Raw genomic sequence first — 24,300 nt, 5'->3', positions numbered from 1 at the left:
AGACCCCTCTGGTTCTAGGTAAAAACTTCCCAAAACTTTAGAGTTGGAATAGATTCTAAAAACCATTTTATAGAGGAGTAAACTGAAGACAAGAGAGGGAAAGTAGCCTGAAGTCAAAACGCAATGTAGTGGCGGAACCAGAACAAGAGCCCTAATCTAAAGTCTTTTCCATAATATTATGCAAAGCAAAGTGTAGCTTTAAATTTTGGAATTCTTAAAGAACAGGTGTTTAATATCAAGATTAGAAGGGATTGAAACATTTTGTTCATCCTGCTGAAGCGTGAATTTCCCCTGTAACATCCCCTTAGATCTGTGCTATCCTTCAACATTTCTGCCTGAGGCAGCCCATTTCCTTTTAGATGCCTTGGACTTGATGGAACATGACAAATGTTCAGGAGATCCAATTTCTTCAGTGAGGATGCCATGGCTTTTGATTCTTCCTCATAAATGGAGGACAAATAGAGCCTAATACCTTCTTCTCTTCCGTATATTCTCTCCCCTATTTTTAGTTATTTGTGACATAAAGATCAGCTCCTCTGTCTGGAGCATTTGGTCGATGAGGTCAAGGTCATGAGCTCCATCCTTGAGTAGACAATTCACTTTGCCTTGATCTCTGGTTCCAGATACTTGGTGATCCCACAAGGGCCTGGGAGTGAGCCAGCGTAAAGCCTATCATCATGTTTGAAATAGTTACTGTAAGCACAGTCCTAGTGGATTACAGACCAGTAGCAGCATCCTCCCATGAAGACAGTAACAAACAAAGGTAGTTAACAGTAACCATACCTGCTTCCTAATTTTAAAATATCATTAATTCAAGTCAATGAACAGATATTTTATTATTTTTAAATATTCCCTGACAGCAGGTAAAAATGGTTGATGACTATGTTTCTTAAGATGGTATTAGATCAGTGATGAAATAATCTGTACAACAAACCCCATGACACGAGTTTACCTATATAATAAACCTGGACACATACCCCTAAACCTAAAATAAAAGTTTTTTTTTTTTTTTAAAAGATGGTATTAGACATGGTTAAACCACCGGTTTGGAAAACTCCTGCTTTTTTTCTTGACTCTGCCCGATTTGTGAATAATATTAAATAAATTCCTTTATTCCTTCCATTCCTCCCTCCCTCTTTCTCTTTCTTTCTTCTTCCAAACATATTTGTTGAGCACATACTGTGTGCAAGACATTTTTCTAGACACTGGAGACACAGTGATGTGAAAAGTAGATAACATCCCCTGCTTACATTTCAATGCATTTCCTTCGTACACTAGAGATGAACTCCACTGCCTCTTTATGTCACTAATAAAGGATAAAATGAAATAACATGATTTGTTAAAGCATTTTAAATTCTTGGTAAGGAAGATATCCTTACATTTAAAGTACATTGTACTTTTCACCATCCAGTGGATAGTGCCCTCCAGGAGGGCTCTTTTGTTTTATTTCCCCTCCCTGGTTTACAGGCTTTTCACTGAATCTGTTTAGTATTTGCTTATTTAACAAAGACTCACAGAAGGCATCACGTAGCAGACATGGGACTAAGTTATACAGTCTTAAATGAGACATTAACAGTCACTGACTTCATGGAGCTTTCCAGAATAAACAGTGTGACTGGGAAAGTGGATGAAATAGCTCTAATGGACTCTGATCAGAGGTATTTAAGGGAGGAAACCGAAACTAATGAAGAAAATGAGGATTAGAAGTAACTTTGGGTTTTATTTACCTGTTCTGTTCCAGGGCTTCAACCTACTCCAAATCCCTTAGCTGAGAAAATAAATATATACATATCATTATGAATACTGTCAATTTTTCTCATGTATCCTTATAGTAAGTACATCTTGAGGAATAATATTTTGAGGTTAGGAAAATTCTCTTTAACACAAAACATCCACTGTCATCTTCATCGTAATATTTATCCTTTTCTATTTTACTTTCAGAAACAGAAATAAACTTCCTGCTCAAACAAGCACTCACGATTGTTGGGACTCTGCCATTTACTTACATGTTAGAGAAGTGGAGGTGGATGGTCTTTAAAGGGGAAATTCCCAAAGACCAGTGGATGAAAAAGTGGTGGGAGATGAAGTAAGTCAATGAATATGCAATCAGTAAAATGTTTTCTAATGAGTTTGCTGTGTATTTAAAAGCATTTGACTGGCGTGTACACACACACACACAGAGGCACACATTAACTAACTACTTTTTGTATTTTTAGTTTGTTATATTTTATATTTTAGTCTCCATTTGGATACCATCTCCTCAGATAAAATTTCCTTGGGTCAGGTGACACTACTTCATACTCTATATTCTTAAGTATTGGCTTACTCATTAAACTATGATATTATGTTGAAAGTGATCAATTTATTCATTTTACATATTCTTTTATCCAGCCTTTTAAACAAAACGGTGACCCCACATTTTAGGCAAAGCACTGGGGATCCAATGTTAATAATTTCAGGTATGGTCCTCAACCCCAAAAAACGTTTAGTTTATGGCAGGATGTGGAAAATTAAACCACTGCAATTTGTAGTGTTGTGATGGGAGGGTACAGGGTCCGTTAGTGTCCAGGGGAGATCCAAAGCCCAACTGGGGGTGTCAGATGAGGAGAGGCATTTAAGCCCTGAGAAAGGTGTGGGTGTAGAGGGGAACACAGAGAATTCCAAGCTAGAGAGAACCTGACACATTTGGGCAACAGTGACCATTTCCATGGTTGCAGCACTACGTTACTCATTGCTGTGTCACAAGTGCCTCACACTGTGCCTGTCACATGCAAGTATGAAATAAATAGGTTTTTGGATGAAGGAATTATAAGATAAAAAGAAAAAGAAGGAAAAAAAGAAAGGAGAGAGGGAGGGAGAGAATGGAAAAAAGAAAGAAATCTATCTTCTTTTTACCATCATAGACCCTGGTCAATTATTTCTTTCTTTATTTTTCTTATATTTTCTTTTTGAAGTGAAGAACTCATGTGTAACAAGCAGTTCCACATGCACAGGTTTAAAACAGTACACTTCTTCTGTCAAGATTCTCTCTGTTAACATAAATCGTACTTGGGAGGAAAGACGCAGCACCTATAAGAACTGTTGCCAGTGTTTAAATATTACTGAAGTTATGTCTACAATGATCCTGCAATTTTAAAGGAAAAATGTATTCCATTTAATCAAAGCCAAATACATGATTTTGATACCTTTTTTTCTGGTTGGATTAATCTTTTGATCCCTCTTAGCTTATTTTAAAGGCACATGGAATCAGATCCTTAGAGTGATTCGTTAATGCATCAATTGTTCCTTTGTTCAATAAATATAAATTAATTCTTTCCGTAGTGTCAGGCACCATCTTTGACACTGGAATTAGAGAGAAGACCAAGACACAGCCCCACCCTCTAGGAGCTCAAGTCTCTAGGGCAGGAAGTTACTATAGTTGAATAACTACAAAACGGGGAGATAAATGGCAAAGGAGATTGAGGGGTTAATTCTGCCAGAAGGTGGATGGGATCAGGGCCAGGCTTCACAGAGGAGGGAACACTTGAGCTAGGTGGGCGTGGAGAATAAGTAAGATTTCAATTTTATTAAATTCTCTCTGCCAGGAGTACATGAAGTGTGGTGCCTGAGAGGAATTATTAGGGCTTTCACTGTACATTTTTGGCCATGCAATGCACTTTATGAATGTTATTAAATTAGCCTTTTGAAGACATAGCTATTTTCCAAGGGTATATTCTGGCTGAATTAATTAAAACTAAGAGATAACTACATAATGAGCTTTACTGTCTGATTTTTAAAAAATTTTTATTTATTTTTTATTTTTGTAGGTGATTTTTTTTTACATTGTTTCTATTTCACCCAACAACCATTTCTAATATAAATACCATTGATTGGCTGGACATGGTGGCACCTGTAATTCCAGCATTTTGGGAGGCCGAGGTGGGCAGATCACTTGAGGCCAGGAGTTCGAGACCAGCCTGGCCAACATGGTGAAACCCTGTCTCTATTAAAAATACACAAATTAGTTAGATGTGGTGGTGCACACCTATAAACCAAGCTACTTGGGAGGCTGAGATGGGAGAATCGCTTGAACCTGGGAGGCGGAGGTTGCAGTGAGCCAAGATCATGCCACTGCACTACAGCCTGGGTGACGGAGTGAGACCCTGTCTCAAAAAAAAAAAAAAAATTTTGATTGATGAAACTGCACTAGTTATGCCCACCTGTTTGTGATGCTTGTGATGGGTGATCCATAGCTAATGTATTGTTTTCTTTTCTCCCCAAAGGCGAGAGATAGTTGGGGTGGTGGAACCTGTGCCCCATGATGAAACATACTGTGACCCCGCATCTCTGTTCCATGTTTCTAATGATTACTCATTCATTCGGTAAATTACAGTTTTCTTGTTTCTGTTTAACTTCTAGGGTTTGTGGACAGCTGTGCTAATAACGACAAAAAGTAGGGATAAATGAAGTGATAATTATAATTTTTCTATTTCCACCCATAACTACCAAGCTCAATACAGATGCTCCTTGCTTTACAATGGGGTTACATCCCAATAAACTCATCATAAGTTGAAAATACCTTAAGAATGCGCTGAATACACCTAACCTATGGTACACCAAAGCATAGCCTAGTCTACCTTAAACATGCTCAGAACACTCACATTAGCCTACTGTTGGGCAAAATCATCTAACACAAACCTTATTTTATAATAAAGTGTTCAATATCTCATGTAATTATTTAATACTGTGCTGAAAGTGAAAAACTTTGGGTACTTACCATTAACATATACAGCTGAAAGCGCTATTGTAAAGTCGAAAAATCAAAAGTCCAACCGTTGTAAGTTGGGAACTGTCTGTATAGATGATCAATTTCAATTCAATTTAAACTAACACAATTTATTGGGTTAAATTAAACTTGTGTAAGATCTTGTCCCCGTCATCAGCAATCAATAGTATCATTGGGAGAAATAAAAAGTAGTTTTGTCTTCTTGTTACTGGCAGTTTATTGTACATTGTGATAGAGAATTTTTAACTTGAAGTCCAAAAACATATGTTCTTCACCTAGTAACCCCAGTCCTTGAATTTGCTGGAGCTCAGTTTATTTGTAAAATGAAAATAATATTATTGACCTGTTATAAGGATGGATTTGCATCATTTATGTGAAAGGGCTATTAATCTGTAAAACACAAAACAAATGTTAGCTAACATTTAACAGAGTAATATTGCCATGTTTATCAACAGATACATAAAACGCAAATAGGTTATGATGAGTGTAGAGTTCATGTCTGGAGAAAGAGATTTCAGAGATTTGATCAGTATCTCTTTGGTTACTTGGGCTCCAGATTTAAATATATGCCCTAATCTATAACTCTAAGACAGTAAGTAAACACGGGACTGCTTTTTTGTTTCTTTGTCTCCTGTGCAGATATTACACAAGGACCCTTTACCAATTCCAGTTTCAAGAAGCACTTTGTCAAGCAGCTAAACATGAAGGCCCTCTGCACAAATGTGACATCTCAAACTCTACAGAAGCTGGACAGAAACTGTTGTAAGAAATACCTCAAAATGTTGAACCTCTCCTAGTATTCAGTATTACTCATTTCCATGCCTAGGTTTGAATTTGATTTCTTTGTTCTAAAAAGAAAATTTTATGGCCTCAAAATGTCCTCATTTACAAACCAAACATTTAATCTGTGGTCAGACAGGAACCTAGACCATACAACAATTGGGTGGGCCACCTCTTTTCTCCCTATCATAACTACAGCCCTCTCTTCCTGGTAATTGGAAGGAAAGAGCGGTTTAGGGAGGAATATATCTGTTAATATGCATTCTTTTCTTATCTGCCAGAAGCAAATTTAGCCAAGTCAAAGAGAAGAAACCATAGATCATAGATGTAAATAAATGTACATCTGGAACCCCTCAAAAGGCCCTGAACCCCCTTTTTTTGTGTAGCAATATGCTGAGGCTTGGAAAATCAGAACCCTGGACCCTAGCATTGGAAAATGTTGTAGGAGCAAAGAACATGAATGTAAGGCCACTGCTCAACTACTTTGAGCCCTTATTTACCTGGCTGAAAGACCAGAACAAGAATTCTTTTGTGGGATGGAGTACCGACTGGAGTCCATGTGAGTACACCCAGTTGACAAGTTTCACACCCATTCCTTGTCTACTTCGTCTAGTCTCCTTTGGCCCCAGTCTCATGAGGACTTGTGACACAGCTGAGAATGTTTCTTTCTCTATAGTACCTGCTTCTTTCTCTGCTATGGTGACAGCTGCCATTTTATGGGAGAAAAATCACAACTGTTGAGCACCTATGTATGAGACATAGTGAAAGCAACTGTACAGACAAACACACACAGATGCATGCACATGTGTGCATACACATACAAGAGTGTGTACTCTTTCAAGTCTGTTTTATTAGTCTCATCTTTAAAATACATATTATAACTGTCTCCAACCAACTGTACTCGAATCCTGCTTTCCAAAGACAAATACTTTTTTTTAAAACAATTTTAATGCTATTATCTCTTCTTTCTGGCAGTCACTTTCATATTTCTAAATAATTTTTTTATACTGCTATTTTGTTATTGCTCAGTTTTAAACCTTCGTTTTGGTCTACTCTTCCACTTCCATTTCTTGCTCTTCCAATAAGGCCTTATAATGATTTTTAGTAAAACAGTTATCCATGTTTACATCACTATGCCTGAAGAGCCAAGTAATGTATTATTTTGGGTCCTTTCTTATGTGGCTTGTTGTTTGTCTCAAAGTTTCTACTTGCCTGAATTTTTCGGCTTACCTAATTTGCTATCTACGTTGTATTTGTTTTTCTCCCAAATATTTCAACATATCTATTCTTTTCAGTCTCATTTTTTTCCCCTAGAGACTTCCCTCTTGGAGTCTTATATTCTCCTTTCCCAACATTTGTTGTTCTCCTGGGTTGAATCCCTGCTTCCTAGATTCCATGTCTTCTTTCTTGGATTACCTCTTGTTTTTCTGGAGCATAGCCTCCAACAGACTGTCCAAGCAGGGGCACAAGGGGTAGGAGGATCAACTGTTCTCCAAAGTGGTTTTAACCACACCCTGACTTCCATTCCTCTTCTTTTCAGCCCAGTATTATTTTCCCACCCTCACCTGTGCTTGAATTCCAAACCTCTTTTGGATTTTTTGGCTCTTTGTGGGTCTGTGCCTCCTCTGTGTACAAATTAGGTCATGGCTTCCTGTCCCTGAGAAAGCAGTTACCCCTGTCTCATCATTTCTCGTTTTCCAAAAGCCTGTTGATACCTTTAAAAGATCCCTTTACTATCACTTTAGTGGGATCTTTGGAGGAAAAGGAAATAAGCACATGTGGGCAATCTGTCGTCTGTAACCAGCAGTCTGCTATTTCTCTTTAATCAGATGCAGACCAAAGCATCAAAGTGAGGATAAGCCTAAAATCAGCTCTTGGAGATAAAGCAGTGAGTATTCTGGACAGTGAATTGGTTATTTTTGAGTGCACAGTCTTCACTTAAATAGGACACAATAAACCCATTTCAGTGTGAACTGAAAGAAGAGAGGCCATGTGGTTCTTTTCAAAACTATAAGTTCCAGATTCTGGCCTTTGGCTTTGGGTTTTTAAAGTAACCTATTCCTTATTGGATAAGCTATTCCTACTTCTTATTGCCTTGAAGGTGTTATGAACTTCAATGAGAAAATATCTGTATCAATCCTTAAATATCAGATACCAATCCTTTCAATTGACTCTTGTCACCATTACTTTTATTCTAGAAAGAGAATATGGTTATATTTTGAAAGGTAGTTTGTTTTTAGAAGCAGTACAGTTAGGTTTTTTTAGTTTGTTTTGTTTTAGTCAATCACCTGTATCCTGGCTTCACTCAGAGTGTGGCCCATGGACCAGCAGCATTTGAATCACCTGGAAGCTTGTTAAAAATGCGTAATTTCAAGCCTAGCCCTGGACCACTTAATCAGAATCTGCATTTTAGCAAGCCTCCAGGTGATTTGTACGTACAATCAAGACTGGGAAGCTCTAATTTAGAACACTGCTTCTCAAACTTGGCTGCACAGTGGAATCACATGGGAAGTTTAAAAAATATTAATGCCTAGGTTATACACCTCCAGAGATTCTGATTTAATTGTTCTGGGGTATGGAGTCAAGAGTTGGGCATCAAGAGTGTTTAAAGCTCCCCAGGTGATTCTAGTCACAGCAAAGTTTGAGAACCACTTATTTAGGGAAATGCATTTTGGGGGTAACAAAATATTTTACAGGAAATTATGTTATTTACACCTTAATGTGAATTATTTACTTAGCTATTGCTCTGTCGTTAACACCTGTCTCAGATGATCCAGTCTGAGGAAGTGGTAGCTTTGATTGGGAAAGAGGAGAGGAAAGAGTAGTCTCGGGTAGATGGGGCTCAAAAGCCTGAGAGTGGGTATGACACCCTGAAGGCTTTGCCGGGTTAGAAGTCAATCTGGGACTATTGGATAAAATGGTCCAAGATGCTACAGCAAATTGTTGTCTGCATTGGATAGATCCAAAGATTGTGTTTCTACCCCCTTACCTTTCCTGAAAAGTTAAACATTGTCCAAGATTCAATAACACTTTTAGTATAATTTTCATAGTTAAGACATCAAAACATAAATAACTCAGGAGTAAAAAGATTAACATTCAAGAAAGAAAAAATGAAAATGGAAGTGCATTTCTTTCCAATCATTAAGAGTTCAAGTTCCTATTTCATAATAATCATTGGGTGATTGTGGGACTATTTCTCTGTCATATTTTTATTAGCTCTTCCTTGGCTTAATACATTTTAATTAGTCTCGGCAGATCAGGATATTTTCAATTATCTTTTTTCTTGACATTTATACTCATCCTCTTTCCATGCAGTGAGGGTTGGTAAATAGTGTTCAGGGAGTTTGATTCTGTAATGTTCTGAGGCCAATTCACTGAGCAACAATCTGTTTTGATGAAATGAGATCATATATTTAGTGCATCTACACAACAGGGTCAGAATATCTGCTCAGTTCAAACTATTTCATGGTGAATTCCAATGGATCTATGGCATTATTTTGAGAACTCAGCCTTTAAAATCTTTTATATTTTATATTTATAGAGATAGTAGCCAGACTGTTATTAGTAACAATATTAATAATATTATTACTATTAAAGGAACTCCTCTAAACCTCGGTGAAACCAAGCTGAAGTGAATGTAACAATTCTTTTGTGAAATATTATAATTTTTTAAAGGGAAAGGAGAAACATACAACTAGTGCCATTCATTGATTCCTACTGCCAGCTACTGGAGGAAAGAGTGAATGCTTTCTTTTAAGTCTTTAAAAGCTATGCAAACATAAGCTATTTGTTTAGCACTGGAAAACAAGAACAAACAGATTAGCTTGCTGTTTACAAAGTGTTATTTTTCATTTGAACGTCAAGTTTTTCTTTTACACTTATAGATAAGTACATTTCTGAGAACGTACCATAAAAATAGTAAAAACTGATTTTGTCCACAAGGTACAGACATTTTGCTACAAAACCCACAACTTTTGTTTGACTCCCATCGGTAAACCTACACTCAAGGTGTTAATTTCAGTTTACATCAAACTAAAGTAAAAGGACCCGTGAACCCAATGGTTCCTAAAGCATGGTTGCCTGACCAGCAGCATTACCACCACCTGGGAGTTTGTTAGAGATGTAAATTATTGGGTTTCATCTCAGGCTTCCTGAATCAGACGCTCTAGGGGTGGACCCAGCACGCAGTGTTTTAACTAACCCTTCAGGTGATACGGATGCACACTTACATTGAAGGTCACTGGCTTAATGAATAGCAAGAATCTCTGGAATATTAAGAATAATTCTTGAGGAGTATCAGATTATAAATGTGTCTTACGAGTCCCTCTGAGCAGTGTCTTTCTTCTGAATTTGCAGTATGAATGGAACGACAATGAAATGTACCTGTTCCGATCATCTGTTGCATATGCTATGAGGCAGTACTTTTTAAAAGTAAAAAATCAGATGATTCTTTTTGGGTGAGTTGATTTGCTGGGTTCTCAAATTACTCCAACTAGGATTTCTCTTACTCTTGAGTCTGAGGAGATACTGTGCCTAAACTTTTCTTCAAGTGAAATTGATAAAAATCTCCTAGTAACTTATACTTCTTTGGTATTGTGGAATTTGGGTGACTCCATAGAGGGCTGATCGTGCCTTATTTGACTGGTAAATTGCAAGAGTATTGTTCTTACTAAACAGCTGTCACTCTCTTCTCAGAATGCTCTCATACACCCTCAGCACTGAAAGAAAAAAAAGGCAGAACTTCCTGCCTTCATTGACCTATATTCTAGTATGTATGTTGTGTATGTGTCTATGTGTGTAATATGTAAGTGAAATATAGAGTTACAAGGTACTAAGTGCTAGGAGAAAAATATAAAAGGGTCTGGGGAGGGCTGGTGTGTGTGTGTGTGTGTGTGTGTTGGGCAGGGGGTAGGTCAATTTTAACCAAAATGGTCAGAAAAGATGTCACTAATATTTGAACAAGTATATGAAGCAGGAGAGAGAGAGCGAGAGAGCGAGAGAGCGAGAGCGAGAGCGAGAGCCAGCAATGCAGACAATGGGGAAAGTGTCTCAGCTGGGGGAAACAGCAGGTGCAGACCCTGAGGAAGGACTATCCTCAGCCTGTTAAAGGAACAGCAAGGAGGCCAGTGTGGCTGGAACAGATTAGAAGACAAGTGGAGACATGGCCAGGACGATGTTAGGGCATAGAGGAAGGAGGGAGAGACAAAAGGTCATGTGGGCCTTGAAGGCCATTCTAAGGACTTTGGCTTTTATTCTGAGTTAGATGGGTAGTCACTCAAGGGCTATGAGCCACATGATCTACCTTATTTTGTGCTAGGATCGCTTGACAGCTGTGAGAGCACAGTCCTGTCACATCATATGGTAGACCCCACTCATTACCTTCATCCATGGGTGCAACACGACGTTTTCTGCTGGGTAGGACCAGGTTGTGGGTGTAAATCTGTGTGTGGTACTCAGCCATCTCTGCCCACCACATTGTTTGCCACAGTCCTGGGCCACCGATTATTCCTTGTTGATTCTCCTGCTGTTTTCAGTTTGGAAATTTTCTATCATTGAAAAAGATGTGGGTTTTATATAAAGGCAGAACAAATAGTGCCAAAACTTGATATCACAATTTTTATGTAGTTGATTTCATGTGCTTTGGGCAGCATTAATGTTTTTTTTGACAGTTACATCCTCTCATTGTTTGCCCTCCCCCATGTCTCTCTTTCCTGTGATCCTCTCTCTAATCTCCTTTTCACCAGCAGGGGAAGTCTTCATTCTCTTTATTGTGTCCTCTGTGCCACAAGTGAAGATGTTTGTTTTGTTTCTCAACAGGGAGGAGGATGTGCGAGTGGCTAATTTGAAACCAAGAATCTCCTTTAATTTCTTTGTCACTGCACCTAAAAATGTGTCTGACATCATTCCTAGAACTGAAGTTGAAAAGGCCATCAGGTGACATTTTACTTTCATCTAAGGGTGAGGGGGTTACCAAATACAACAACAATAACCAGTATTTTGTGTGTTCTTCCTGTGTGCCAAGCATTATTCTGAGTCATTTACATGTGTTACCTCATGCTACAAACTCCACGTAATTCCAGAAGGATCCCACAGCAAGGGAATAATCTTGATTTGAGTTCCGCCAGATGTAGGCCCTTACAAAAGGGAAGGAAAACTATAGATTACATGTTATCAAGCAAGTTACCACTATGGGCAACTAGAGCTCAGTCCTGCTGGGAAATGTGGAGAGACTGTGTAGAATGTGCACCTGAATCGTCCCATCAGAGGGCTGAGGAAGCTGGGGTATTTATTTACCACCTCCCATCAGTTATTGGCTGAGAACTGCTTCCAGGTGGCATTAATTCCCCAGCATTTCAGCCCTGTAGGCAGGGCAGATCTTGTGGTCTGAGAATGCTCTCTGGTAAAGGGGAGCAGGTGCTGGTTGAAGAAAGTCTGGCTAGAACGCATGGAAAATAGTAAGTGCAGAAGGGACATGGACAGGTATTGCCATCATTTGCTCTCAGGACTTTGATGTAGGATTCATTTAACTGCCCAAATCCTGAAACAACGTAGGCAAGTACAGGATTCCTTACATATTGCTTGGCCTCTACGCTAGGTGAGGGACTTGCAATGAATGTTTAGAAGAAACAGTTTGTCCAATTTGCCTCAATTGTTTCCCACAACAGACAGCAGGAGTGAAGAATGGATTGACCTTGCAGATGGTTTCCTGTCATTATAAAAAGGCTTAATATACCTACTGCTTCTGGGCAGCTCACTAGGTGGCCCTCTCGAGCTGCATCAGAGTCCTGTTTAACTTTGGAAGCAGATCTAAGACCTGCTGGGCAGGGTGTGCCTAGAAAATCTGGCTTGGTTGGAGTGTATGACCCAACTGTGCCCAGAGACTCACTCACTTCCTCCAGAAGACTTGTGTCTGTCTTGGGAAAAACTTCTGGCTGAGATCTTTATGAAAAAGCTCAGCCTTCCTGGATACTCAGCTGCAAGCTACAGGGGACCTCAGACTCTCTGCTTCCAGGATGACTCTTTTCAGATCTTTTCTGGCTGAGGTTGCCAGGGGTTACCTGACTAATTCTGCGTTGATCTCTCTCTCTCTCTGGTGGACTCTGACCTCCTGACCTGGGCTATACCCAAGGGTAGGAAGATGAGATGCCAGACACTTTGGTCTTTGATCCAGAATGTTCTCCATATCATTGGTTTTTTTTTTTCTTTAAACAATCTTTATCCTTTTGCCTCCATAAAAGTAAGCCATTTCCCATCCCAGTGCTGAAGAAACTGGCAAAGGTCCCTTTCTTATGTGCCTCCCCAGTGCTACCTCCAAATGCCAATACCTTTTATTTGGAAAATATTACTATAGAGACTTGGTTATAGGACCTGATTCATTTGTATAATAGAAGAGGTGTATCCAATTATCCGTTTCCATTATTTGATATAAAGTCATTGTAGATGTACTCTGACAGAAGGGAAATTCTTGCCAAATATGTTAACTTTGCCCTTAAACACAGCAGTCACAAATGAATAAATGCCAACCATTTATACATTTCCACACTTGCAACTCAATTTTCCAGTGGAGCTGTTGATGAACCTAATCTAGGTTGCAAGGCATGAAAGATGCATAATTGTCAAAGACTTATATCTTTAATTAGACCTATTTACTTTGCTCTTATTATGATTTTAGGTGTATATTCCTTTTTTTTTTTTTTTTGAAATGAAGTCTTGCTCTGTCACCCAGGCTAGAGGGCAGTGGCACAATCTCGGCTCACTGCAACCTCTGCCTCCCAGGTTCAAGCGATTCTCCTGCCTCAGCCTCCCAAGTAGCTGGGACTACAGACATGCGCCACCATGCCTGGCTAGGTGTATATTCTTATGATAAGCTCTATTATATCCTTTCAGGAACAATGATATAAACAGCAAATAACTACATGCAATTTTATTTTGTCTAAGTGTCCCCTTTGCTGTTTTTTGCTTTTGCAAATAGGAAGTCCCGGAGCCGTATCAATGATGCTTTCCGTCTGAATGACAACAGCCTGGAGTTTCTGGGGATACAGCCAACACTTGGACCTCCTAACCAGCCCCCTGTTTCCATATGGCTGATTGTTTTTGGAGTTGTGATGGGAGTGATAGTGGTTGGCATTGTCATCCTGATCTTCACTGGGATCAGAGATCGAAAGAAGTAAGTGGCCTTTCCTAGACTTAACTATCCAAAAATAGAAAGATTTAGAGAACAGTAACTGGAAAATTTTCAGTAAGTGGTAGATTGTATAGACCAATTACTTAGTTGGACAATTTTGCAACTAAATACTCTGATGCATTCCCTAGAAATTTACTAGATGTCATCAGCAGTTCATCTTCCTAGTAAGCCCACACAGTAAGTATCTGGCCTGGGATTTATTAGCATGCCCTAGTAAACTCCATCCCAGCCACAGTGTCATTTCCCTCCTACAAAGAGGCACTGCAAACTCAGCAGGTATGGGTGGGCTCAGGGAATGGTTTTCACTGCTCTCACTGCTGAATCCTTTTCAGTCTAAAAGTGGGGACTGGATTGCTGGAGACTGGATTGCTGATGGGTTTGAACCGTGAAATTGTTCAAGAATGGGCTGTGAGATTTCTTTGAAACTGCTACTCTTGGTTTTTTTGTTTGTTTGTTTTTTTGAGACAGAGTCTTGCTCTGTCACCCAGGCTGGAGTGCAGTGGTGCAATCATAGTTCACTGCAACCTCGATCTCCCAGGCTCAAGTGATCGTCCCACCTCAGCTTCCTGAGTAGCTGGGACTACAGGGGTGTGCCACCACACCCAGCTAATTTTTGTATTTTTTGTGGAGACAGGGTTTTGTCATGTTGCCCAAGCTTTTCTTGAACTCCTGAGTTCAAGCAATCTGCCTGCCTCGCCCTCCAGTGCTGGGATTACAGGCGTGAGCCACCATGCCCTGCCCAAACTGCTACTCTTTACTCAGCTTTATTTCTCATGGGGTAGCTCAGACTCTATGTCATTCTCTTAGTTCATGGTTAGGCACGTTCTAATTTGTTCCTGAACTGAAGATCAAAGTTCATTGAGGATTTAAATTACTAGAGACCTGATTTCTAGTCTTGCTTTGCTACTAGATGTTTTTCTTCTGTCCTTAAGAAATTGACTCTTGCTGGGCTTATGGAATGAAGGTTAATATTTTATAGCACCTAACAAAACTCTATGCACACCTCAGGTTGTTTAAACATATTCTTGATTGAATCTCTATATTTGCTAGTCTATTTTGCTCGATTTTCTTCACTATAGAGATTTTTCGTTTCTCCAAAATAGCTCCATCTAAAATATTAGGCATTCAATATGTAATACATTCATATGGTTAAAATTAAAAAATACAAAGGTGAACATGAAGAGTCTTCCTTATCACTTTTTGCCTCCAAGTTCTCTTCCCAAAGCCAAACAAAATTATCACTTCCTTGGAGATACACACACACACACACACACCACACATATATATAGTCTTTTTTTCTTTTTTCTCGGACATATATATATCTCCTTTTTCGTATACAAATATATACTTTTTTAGTGTGTATATATGTGTGTATGTGCATATGTATATCTCATTTTTTAGTATACAAATGTTAGCAGGCTATAAACAATGTTCTGCATATTTTGTTTTCCACTTGATTTTTTTTTTAATTTTTATTTATATAGGTGTGATCCACCACACCCAGCCCACTTAATGTGTTTTAGAGATCATTACACATTAGTTGCACAAAAAACTTCTCCTTTTTTCTGGCAGTATAATTTCCCATTTCACGAATGGATTGTAATTTTGATAAACAGTCATCTATTGATGAACTTTTATGTTGTTTCCAAATATTTGTGTTTACTTAAAAAAAGTGATGGCTTAATATAGGTAATTTCCTGAGTATGCCAATATACCCTTAAGATGAATCCTAGCAGTGGGAAAGCTGGGTGAAAGCATACGTGCAATTGCTAATTTTGATAAATATTGCCAAATTGCCCTCAATAGCGGCTGTACCAATTTATACTCACATCAACAGTTTATGAAACTTCCTGTTCCTCCCTCCCAGCCTCCTTAACACAGATTGCCCTGAAACGTTTTGATTTTCATCAGTCCGATTGATTTTAACATAAGTATATTAAGGCAACCTTGCTCTATTTAACAGGAAAAATAAAGCAAGAAGTGAAGAAAATCCTTATGCCTCCGTCGATACTAGCAAAGGAGAAAATAATCCAGGATTCCAAAACACTGATGATGTTCAGACTTCCTTTTAGAAAAATCTATGTTTTTCCTCTTGAGGTGATTTTGTTGTATGTAAATGTTAATTTCATGGTATAGAAAATATAAGATGATAAAGATATCATTAAATGTCAAAACTATGACTCTGTTCAGAAAAAAAATTGTCCAAAGACAACATGGCCAAGGAGAGAGCATCTTCATTGACATTGCTTTCAGTATTTATTTCTGTCTCTGGATTTGACTTCTGTTCTGTTTCTTAATAAGGATTTTGTATTAGAGTATATTAGGGAAAGTGTGTATTTGGTCTCACAGGCTGTTCAGGGATAATCTAAATGTAAATGTCGTTGAATTTCTGAAGTTGAAAACAAGGATATATCATTGGAGCAAGTGTTGGACCTTGTATGGAATATGGATGGATCACTTGTAAGGACAGTGCCTGGGAACTGGTGTAGCTGCAAGGATTGAGAATGGCATGCATTAGCTCACTTTCATTTAATCCATTGTCAAGGATGACATGCTTTCTTCACAGTAACTCAGTTCAAGTACTATGGTGATTTGCCTACAGTTATGTTTGGAATCGATCATGCTTTCTTCAAGGTGACAGGTCTAAAGAGAGAAGAATCCAGGGAACAGGTAGAGGACATTGCTTTTTCACTTCCAAGCTGCTTGATCAACATCTCCCTGACAACACAAAACTAGAGCCAGGGGCCTCCGTGAACTCCCAGAGCATGCCTGATAGAAACTCATTTCTACTGTTCTCTAACTGTGGAGTGAATGGAAATTCCAACTGTATGTTCACCCTCTGAAGTGGGTACCCAGTCTCTTAAATCTTTTGTATTTGCTCACAGTGTTTGAGTAGTGCTGAGCACAAAGCAGACACTCAATAAATGCTAGATTTACACACTCCTTATGCTTACTTATGTGCTGGGGCTTCTTTACATTTTGTCTGCTTTTCAGTTCTATGAACAAAGTTATCATCTGAGTGTCTGGGGCTCCTGGCCTTCCAAATGTCTCGTGATATATTGCAAATCCTCAGATTGCTTTATTGTACAAAGCAATTGTAAAACTAGTCCCAAAAAAGTTGTGTACAGAGTGTATACACCATCAGGTTAGGAACCAAACCTGATGCTGCTTTTATATTTCTCAGTCACTACCCCAGTGTGAGCACAGCATTTCTTAGATACGTGAAGATTGGTTAAAACTAGATTAAATAGATTAACATATCTAAACTCTACGCATTAACTCATTCTATGTGGTGACCAGCATAATGTTACAATGACTTTGTACTTCATAAATTCTCTATGGTAATGGTGGATCAATTAGCCAAGTGAAGGGAAGATGACTTTCATAATCTATAAAATAACCTCAAAATAAGGGTCACTTGAGGCTCTTTGATGTCTTAATTATCTGATACCCAGGTAGCAGAGATAGAGTTCTTTGTTATTTTACGAGATACAATCAACATTTCACATCACCATCTGCATCATCCTGCCATTCACTGGGCCCACAGCTTGGGGCAACATACAATATAATTTACTCCTTGGCTAAGCAACCATTTCATAGACAGTTTTTTCTTTTATCTTGCATATGTCCCATCTTCTCTAATACATCATGAAAATCTTCTGTCAAGCTACTGCTATCTAAACATCCTTTGTAGTTGCCACAAGATCTTTATGAAGTGGTTCAACACAGTGCAAGAATAATTTCTGCAGGAACCAATTTCATCATCTAACACCTTCAAAAGAGCCTCCCCAGACATGGCAAAGGACCCATGTGCATGTGACATAGTGTCCAACTGTAACACAGAAAGAAAAACCTGCTTATTTCCGTAACTTAATTTTGGGGTTTTCTCCAGAACAGTCCTCACTGTGCCCACCAGGTAACGCTTGTGGTCCTTCTCCTGTGTAGCAGCATCCTCTGAAAGGATGGAGACTCTACAAAGAGGGACCGGTGCCTGGGCCTAGGACGGAAGCTGGCAAACAATGGCCCATGGGCCAAATCCTGCCCACCACATTTTTTTGTTTTGTTTTATTCTGTTCTGTTTTGAGATGGAGTCTTGCTTGGTCGCCCAGGCTGGAGTGCAGTGGCGCGATCTTGGCTCACTGCAACCTCTGCCCCCTGGGTTCAAGTGATTCTCCTGCCTCAGCCTCCCGAGTAGCTGGGACTACAAGTGTGAGCCACCACACGCAGCTAATTTTTTGTATTTTTTAGTAGAGATGCAGTTTCACCATTTGGCCAGGCTGGTCTCAAACTCCTGACCTCAGGTGATCTGCCTGACTTGGCCTCCCAAAGTGCTGGGATTACAGGCCTGAGTCATTGCGCCCGGCCACCCCACCACCTGTTTTTGTCTGGCCTGTGAACTAAGAGTGATTTTTACATTTTTAAGTGGTTGAAAAAAATTAGAATAAGATTTCATGATAAATGAAAATGATATGAAATTCAAATTTCAGTGTCCATAAATAAAGTTTTATTGGAACCCAGCCACACCCATTCATTTTCATATTGTCTAGGGCTGCTTTCATGCTACAGAGCAGAGCTGAGTAGTTGAAGTAGACACGGCATGGCCCACAAAGCCATTTACAGACAAACTTTGCCAAACCCTGGGCTATACGGAAGCAAGGATTAAATGAAACTGCAAATGCAAAAGGGGCATTGTGGAGCTCACAGACCAGAGAAACATAGTGATCAGGCCAGAAAGGGCAGGTGCTAGCTTCCTCTTCTCTGGTGTCTCTCAATGAACTATTCTTCCTAATTTGAGACCCTCCTCCCTCCACATTTAGGTAAAGATGGGGCCTTAGGTCCAATCTCTCCTCCTCATAAACCCACTCTCAAGATAGAATAAAAACTGAGAAACTCAACTTGCTAAATCTACTGTGTTGGAATCTTAATGAACTCAAGTAGATATGAGGTGAGTTTTGCCAGACCCTCTTGACTTTGTGTTTGACTTCTGGTAGGTCAGAAAATGCTCAGCAAGACAAGGGAGCATCTGTTGGATTTTACCTAGCAAGTGATTTATCTGAACTTGCTCTGCAGCCTGCCCTTTGGGAAAGTTTCTTACCACATAGTCTTCCTTTTTCTTCACTGCCAAAAGAGTGTAGGCAGACACTTGGTTTAAGATAACAACAATAAATTCTGCATATCACCACTAAACACAGTTATACAGCATTAAAAAATCATTGTGCACGTTTGAAATACTATGAATAGTGTTCTTTTACTTGGCTCCTCCTAGCATCACTGGACTTGTTTTCTGATAAACCTCTAGTGGTACCTTAAATTGCTGCCTGACTTGATTTTTGCAGCTAGGCTTCTAAGCAGGGCTTTGGCCTCTTTTCATAGTAAACAATTTTTGCAACAAGCGTGTATTTTATTATAAAGAGGATTATTTTTAAAAGGTAAATATACAAAAATAAGAAGAAGAAAGGAAAAAAAATCTTCAAGAGGGAGACCAGAAAGATGCAGCTTGTGCATGAGCTCATCCTCTGAGTGGGGAAACAGTCTTTGGTGCACGAAAGGCTGGCACCCCCATCGGACTGTGGGTCCATTGAGAAAGAGGGTTTGGGTCACCTATTCTTTCTTTTCTCTTGGGTAGGAAAGAACCTAGCATACAGTCAACACTACAAAAAAAAAAACCCACAAAAATAAAATATACAAATGCCCTGGTGATTATTTTGAGTTACATTTAATTATAAATTGAGATTTGTGTACCTCTGTAAAAAATAGAAGACTGTTAACGAGTGTCAATTCTGTGTTGAAATGAAGGAATTATTAATGAAATGTCAAGAAACAAGCAAGAGGGAGCATTGAAACTAGCTGGTGGCTGAAGGACAGAGTGGGATGAGAGAGGATATAAGTGTCTCTGAGAGATTATTGACTGATCTCTGGAAAATAGCAGCAGGGTTTAATTGGGGTGTCTCTTCATTGTAATGGTGCCCTCTACAGAATCTGTCTCTCCCTTCTTGACATTATAGAAAAGACAATGGAATACTCAGAAAGAGGTTAAAACCTGTGGGTTCAGTAGCAGGCCGTGAAGAAGGGCATCCGCAGGTACTGTTTTAAAGGTGGAATACTATTTAGTAATAGGCATGAGAAGCTAAAATAGTACTTCTGTATTTTTGTGTTAAGATAGCAGACTGAAATAGAAACTTCAGTTATCAAACTAGCCAGAAGCCCCAGATCCCCAAACTCAAGGATTTAAGATGATTAGACAGATGGTCACCAAAATTAGTCCACAAGTAGAAGAATTTACAGCACCATGTCATACATAGTTCATCCTAATTTCTACCAACTTCACTGGGCAACAATCAGTCGTTTTATCTCCCTCAATGACTCTTGTTATCTTCAGACCTGAAACTGATTCGGAGACCATGGGGCCCACAAACCTAATCAGAGTAACATGTGTTCATTGAGTACACATGTAGACATGAGAATCTCCACTTTCCCCTTTTTTCTCTTGGTAAAATGTTCACAAATGTGCAGGTAACACCTGCTACTCCAGCCATTCAGGCCTTAAATCTGCAGCTCTACATTTTGTATCCAGGTCTTGAGACTTGGGAAATAGAAAATTTTTATCTAAAAAATGAAAGTACTTTTGGTTATCAAACTCAGACATTGAAATGAACGTGCAGTTATGTCATTCTCCCCCTTTAAATTATGTATTCATCTCTTGAAACTGTTCACTATTGCCACAAGTAGATATATATTAAACTAATAATACCACATTGGACACTATATCTCATACCCTAAACCATAATGATATATATCTAATCAATAACCAATGTTATTTCTTTAAATAAATAAAAATTTCTGACAAACAACTCTGTATCAGCCCACTCTCTGTCCCTTTGTTTTTGTCTTTACAACTCCTCTTGCAACTGCTGCTAATCAAAGTGTAGATTCCAGGCAACTTGAGTCTTTGCTCCCAGGTTATAATCCTTAAACTTGACCCAAATAAACTGTCTACTTATAAAATAAAAAAGATGATTAGAAAGCAACAATGTAATTAATTCTAGAAATTGTACCTTAGCATCTTAAAAAATTTGCTTTATGTGAACATATTTAATGTATTGTTTAATATTATTTAACTTTAGTTTTATACATGACATAAAGAGTCATTGTACTAATCTGGATATTAGACGGGAATTGTGCCATTTGGATTGGGTAATGGACCACCTAATGATACCCCACCATATAATGAGGTCCCCTAGGGCAGTTCAGAACAACTTCTTCAGTAACATCTGGGAGTTTGCTAAAAATACAAATTCACAGGCTGCACTCAGACCTCCTCCGCCAGGTTTTATGGAGGTAGTTTCTAGGAATCTTTTCATAAACTCTGCATTTGATTATCATGCCTACTGAAGTTTGAAAACATTGAAATATTAAGACAAATGTCCACATTTCTGTACTTGGTAGTATATTTAATTGTTGTGACAATGACAATATAAAGAAAAGAATGAATATCCAATAAGTAATTTTTCAGTTCTGCTCAGTCTTTACACATGAACACAGTCTCTATATTGCAGTCTGAAAATGTGCTTCTGCTATAGGCTGGAAAGTGTTATATCAGGAGCAGCATAAACAAAATTACTAATTTGATCTAAATTTCAAGGGAATCTTTTGTTTCCTGCCTTGTTCATTTCTAAATAATAGACAATACAGAGAACACTATTAAAAACTAGCTAAATTACATTATGCCTTGCTACTTTCCTTAAAATGAATGAAAATGCTGGTCAGCATCTATATTCATTCTTATCAGCACTCCTAATTTCTTCTTCAATGCTTGTCTTTTTCCCGAAGTGGTTCAATGGAAGACAGGAGTTGCTGAAATGTGGGACGCTTTTCTGGAAGCTAAACAAAAACAACAAGAAACCCAATGTTTTAGATGATGAGAGTTATGATCAATGATAAAATATATAAAATATTTACATCTAAGTCCTAAAGCTAGCAACTTTTAAAATGTGGAAACACAACAGACATTTCAATTGAGGTCAGAAATAAGGCAAGGACGCTCACTATAATAATCACTCTTAACATTATGTTGAAGGTGTTAACCAATGCAATTGGAAAGCAAGAACAATTAGAGCCCCAATAATTGGAAAAGAAAAAGTCTCTTTATTTGCAAGCATTTTAGTGTATACCTGGAAAATCTGAGAGTATCAATGTTAGAACAGACTTAAAGAATAAAGGAATTCACTAGGAGAGCAGGATATAAAATTAACATACAAAATCAATAGCCTTCACATATACCTACAGTAACCACTTAGAAGTTATCATGGAAGAGAAAACCCCATTTATAATAGCAACACCACCAAAATAAAACACTAAAAAAGTCTGCCCCTCTAAAATGGGGACGACTTTAAAACACTGCTGAAAAATGCAAATGTAGACTTGACTATATAAAAAAGCATCCCTGGCCAGGCGCAGTGGCTCACGCCTGTAATCCCAGCACTCTGGGAGGCTGAGGTGGGTGGATCACTTGAGGCCAGGAGTTCGAGACCATCCTGAACAACATGGCGAAACCCTGTCTCTACTAAAAATACAAAAATTAGCCAGCTGTGGTTGTGCACAAGTGTAGTCCAAGCTACTCGGGAGGGTGGGACATGAAAATCACTTAAGTCTGGAAGGTGGAGGTTGCAGTAGGCCTAGATCATACCACTGCATTCCAGCCTGAGTGATAGAGCAAGATTCTGTCTTAAAAAAAAAAAAAAAAAAAAAAAAGCTTCCCTCGTTCTAGACTAGGACAAGTCAGTATCATAAAGATGTCAAATTTCCCAACTTAAAATACAAACTAGATACAATCTCCTCAAAAATATGAATGAGTTTGTTTCAAGCTAAATAAATTGATTCTTTGGTTTATAGAATTAAAAAATATGTAAAAATGGCTAAGAAATTATACAATAAGGTGAGCAATGAGGGGTGCTAGCCTACCTAGTATTCAAACATATCATAAAGTCTCTACAGAATCAGAGCAGTGTGGTGCTAGCACATGAACAAAGAGACCAAAGAACAGAAGAGGAAGTCTCCAAATAGATTCAAGTACATATGGAAATTTAGTATAATATTAGGGTGGCATTTCACCACCATTAAGGTGGTATCTCATTCCTGATGATAAGATGGTCTTTTAATAAATAGGGCTGCCAACAACAGAATAGTCACATAAAATTATATATTTAGAGCCATATTTAATACCATATACCATAACAAACACAAACTATATCAGAAACATAAATGGAAAATAATGCAATCATAAAAGTACTAGAGGAAAATCCAGGCAAAAGTCATTATAATTTGGGCATGAGAAAGCCTATCTATGACAATTTCCAGAAGCAGTGAAAACAAATATTGATATATTCAGCTATATTAAGAAAAACTTCTGCATGGTCAAAAAAAGAAAAAAAACCCCACCCACCCTCAATCAAATAATGCTGATAACTTAAAGTATTACTCTCCCTAATTTGTAAAGAGATCTTTAAAACCTGATAGAAAAAAAGAAAAAAGACATGACAGATAGTTCAGAAAGATACAAAATGACCCTTAAAAACATGAAAAGAGGCTCAACCTCATAATGAAAGATATATATATTAAAGCTGCACTAAGATGCTATCAAGCTTTCACTTATCAGATTGGCAAGAATTCTTCAAAAGCTTGACAATGCACTCCATTGGTGAGGTTGTAAGAAAATAGGTACCCTCTTACATTGCTAGTGAGGCAACGCCTATGGAGAGGAGAAGTTCATCTGCTACTTTTTCTTTGTAAGAGAGAAAGGGAAGCAAGAAAACACACATCTATACATATGCTTGTTTTTGCGTACAGAAATACCAGAAGGATGAATCAAAATCTAATGAAAATTGTGAATGTTCTTTCAATCTCTTTATGAATTGAGAAAGTCACAAAATGAAATCTAAAAAAGGAGGGAAAACCCAAATCTATAAGCTCTGCTCATTAGGTGCAATGTTTTAACTGGATATTGTCGTCTCAGTGCAAACCCCTCTTCACAGATTCTGCCACAATTCACATGCTTTTATGAACCAACCATGAGAAGAAGGCAGTTCCTCCCGACTCAGGGCCCCTGTCCATCCTATGGTGCAGTCATATTCCCAGGAGCTAGAGTAGGGAGGGCCAGGGAGGTTCTGGGCTTCAACTGAAAAACCCTTGTCTGCTCTTCTTCATCTGACAGGTGACAGCATTAAGTCAGCCTGGTTGTGACCAACTCTACCCAGACCTAGTCTGACCCTCTAGTGCTGCCTGATAATCTTAGACACAATATTTTTGTTTGTTTGTTTCTTTAAAAAGCCTTTATTCATTTTTTAATCAGGGAAAAGGACAATCTCAATGTCAATTTGTCACCTAATCATAAATTTGAACTTACAGGATTCGCTATCCTAGACACTGCACCTACTGACAACACAACTTAAAAATGAACTTCCTTCCATTCCCTAAAGTTAGATAGTTGCATGTTGAATGAATAAACAGAATCCCTTCCAACAGCTAACATTGGTACTTGGCCTAGGTGTAAGGACAAATAGCGAAACAGCAG

At 38.5% G+C, this 24,300-nt stretch overlaps 2 protein-coding genes across 2 annotated transcripts in view; one reads left to right on the top strand and one right to left on the bottom strand.

Moving 5' to 3' along the window:
• Nucleotides 1–19,807, top strand: part of ACE2 (angiotensin converting enzyme 2) — a 43,123-nt gene extending 23,316 nt beyond the window's left edge. The window contains exons 10-18 of the mRNA XM_008974180.3: nucleotides 1,942–2,086; nucleotides 4,263–4,361; nucleotides 5,405–5,527; nucleotides 5,932–6,104; nucleotides 7,375–7,433; nucleotides 9,902–10,002; nucleotides 11,363–11,479; nucleotides 13,518–13,712; nucleotides 15,694–19,807. Of these exons, the coding sequence (XP_008972428.3) occupies nucleotides 1,942–2,086; nucleotides 4,263–4,361; nucleotides 5,405–5,527; nucleotides 5,932–6,104; nucleotides 7,375–7,433; nucleotides 9,902–10,002; nucleotides 11,363–11,479; nucleotides 13,518–13,712; nucleotides 15,694–15,802 (1,121 nt within the window). The 3' untranslated portion in view covers nucleotides 15,803–19,807. The remainder of the gene's footprint in view (nucleotides 1–1,941; nucleotides 2,087–4,262; nucleotides 4,362–5,404; nucleotides 5,528–5,931; nucleotides 6,105–7,374; nucleotides 7,434–9,901; nucleotides 10,003–11,362; nucleotides 11,480–13,517; nucleotides 13,713–15,693) is intronic.
• Nucleotides 19,808–21,164: 1,357 nt separating this feature from the next.
• BMX (BMX non-receptor tyrosine kinase) overlaps nucleotides 21,165–24,300 on the bottom strand; it is a 55,759-nt gene continuing 52,623 nt past the window's right edge. Inside the window, exon 19 of the mRNA XM_003805713.5 lies at nucleotides 21,165–21,611. Within this exon, the coding sequence (XP_003805761.2) occupies nucleotides 21,537–21,611 (75 nt within the window). The 3' untranslated portion in view covers nucleotides 21,165–21,536. The remainder of the gene's footprint in view (nucleotides 21,612–24,300) is intronic.

The sequence above is a fragment of the Pan paniscus genome, chromosome X (assembly GCF_029289425.2).
Source record: "Pan paniscus chromosome X, NHGRI_mPanPan1-v2.0_pri, whole genome shotgun sequence".
NCBI lineage: Eukaryota > Metazoa > Chordata > Mammalia > Primates > Hominidae > Pan > Pan paniscus.
This window is presented reverse-complemented; position numbering and strand designations above follow the sequence as displayed.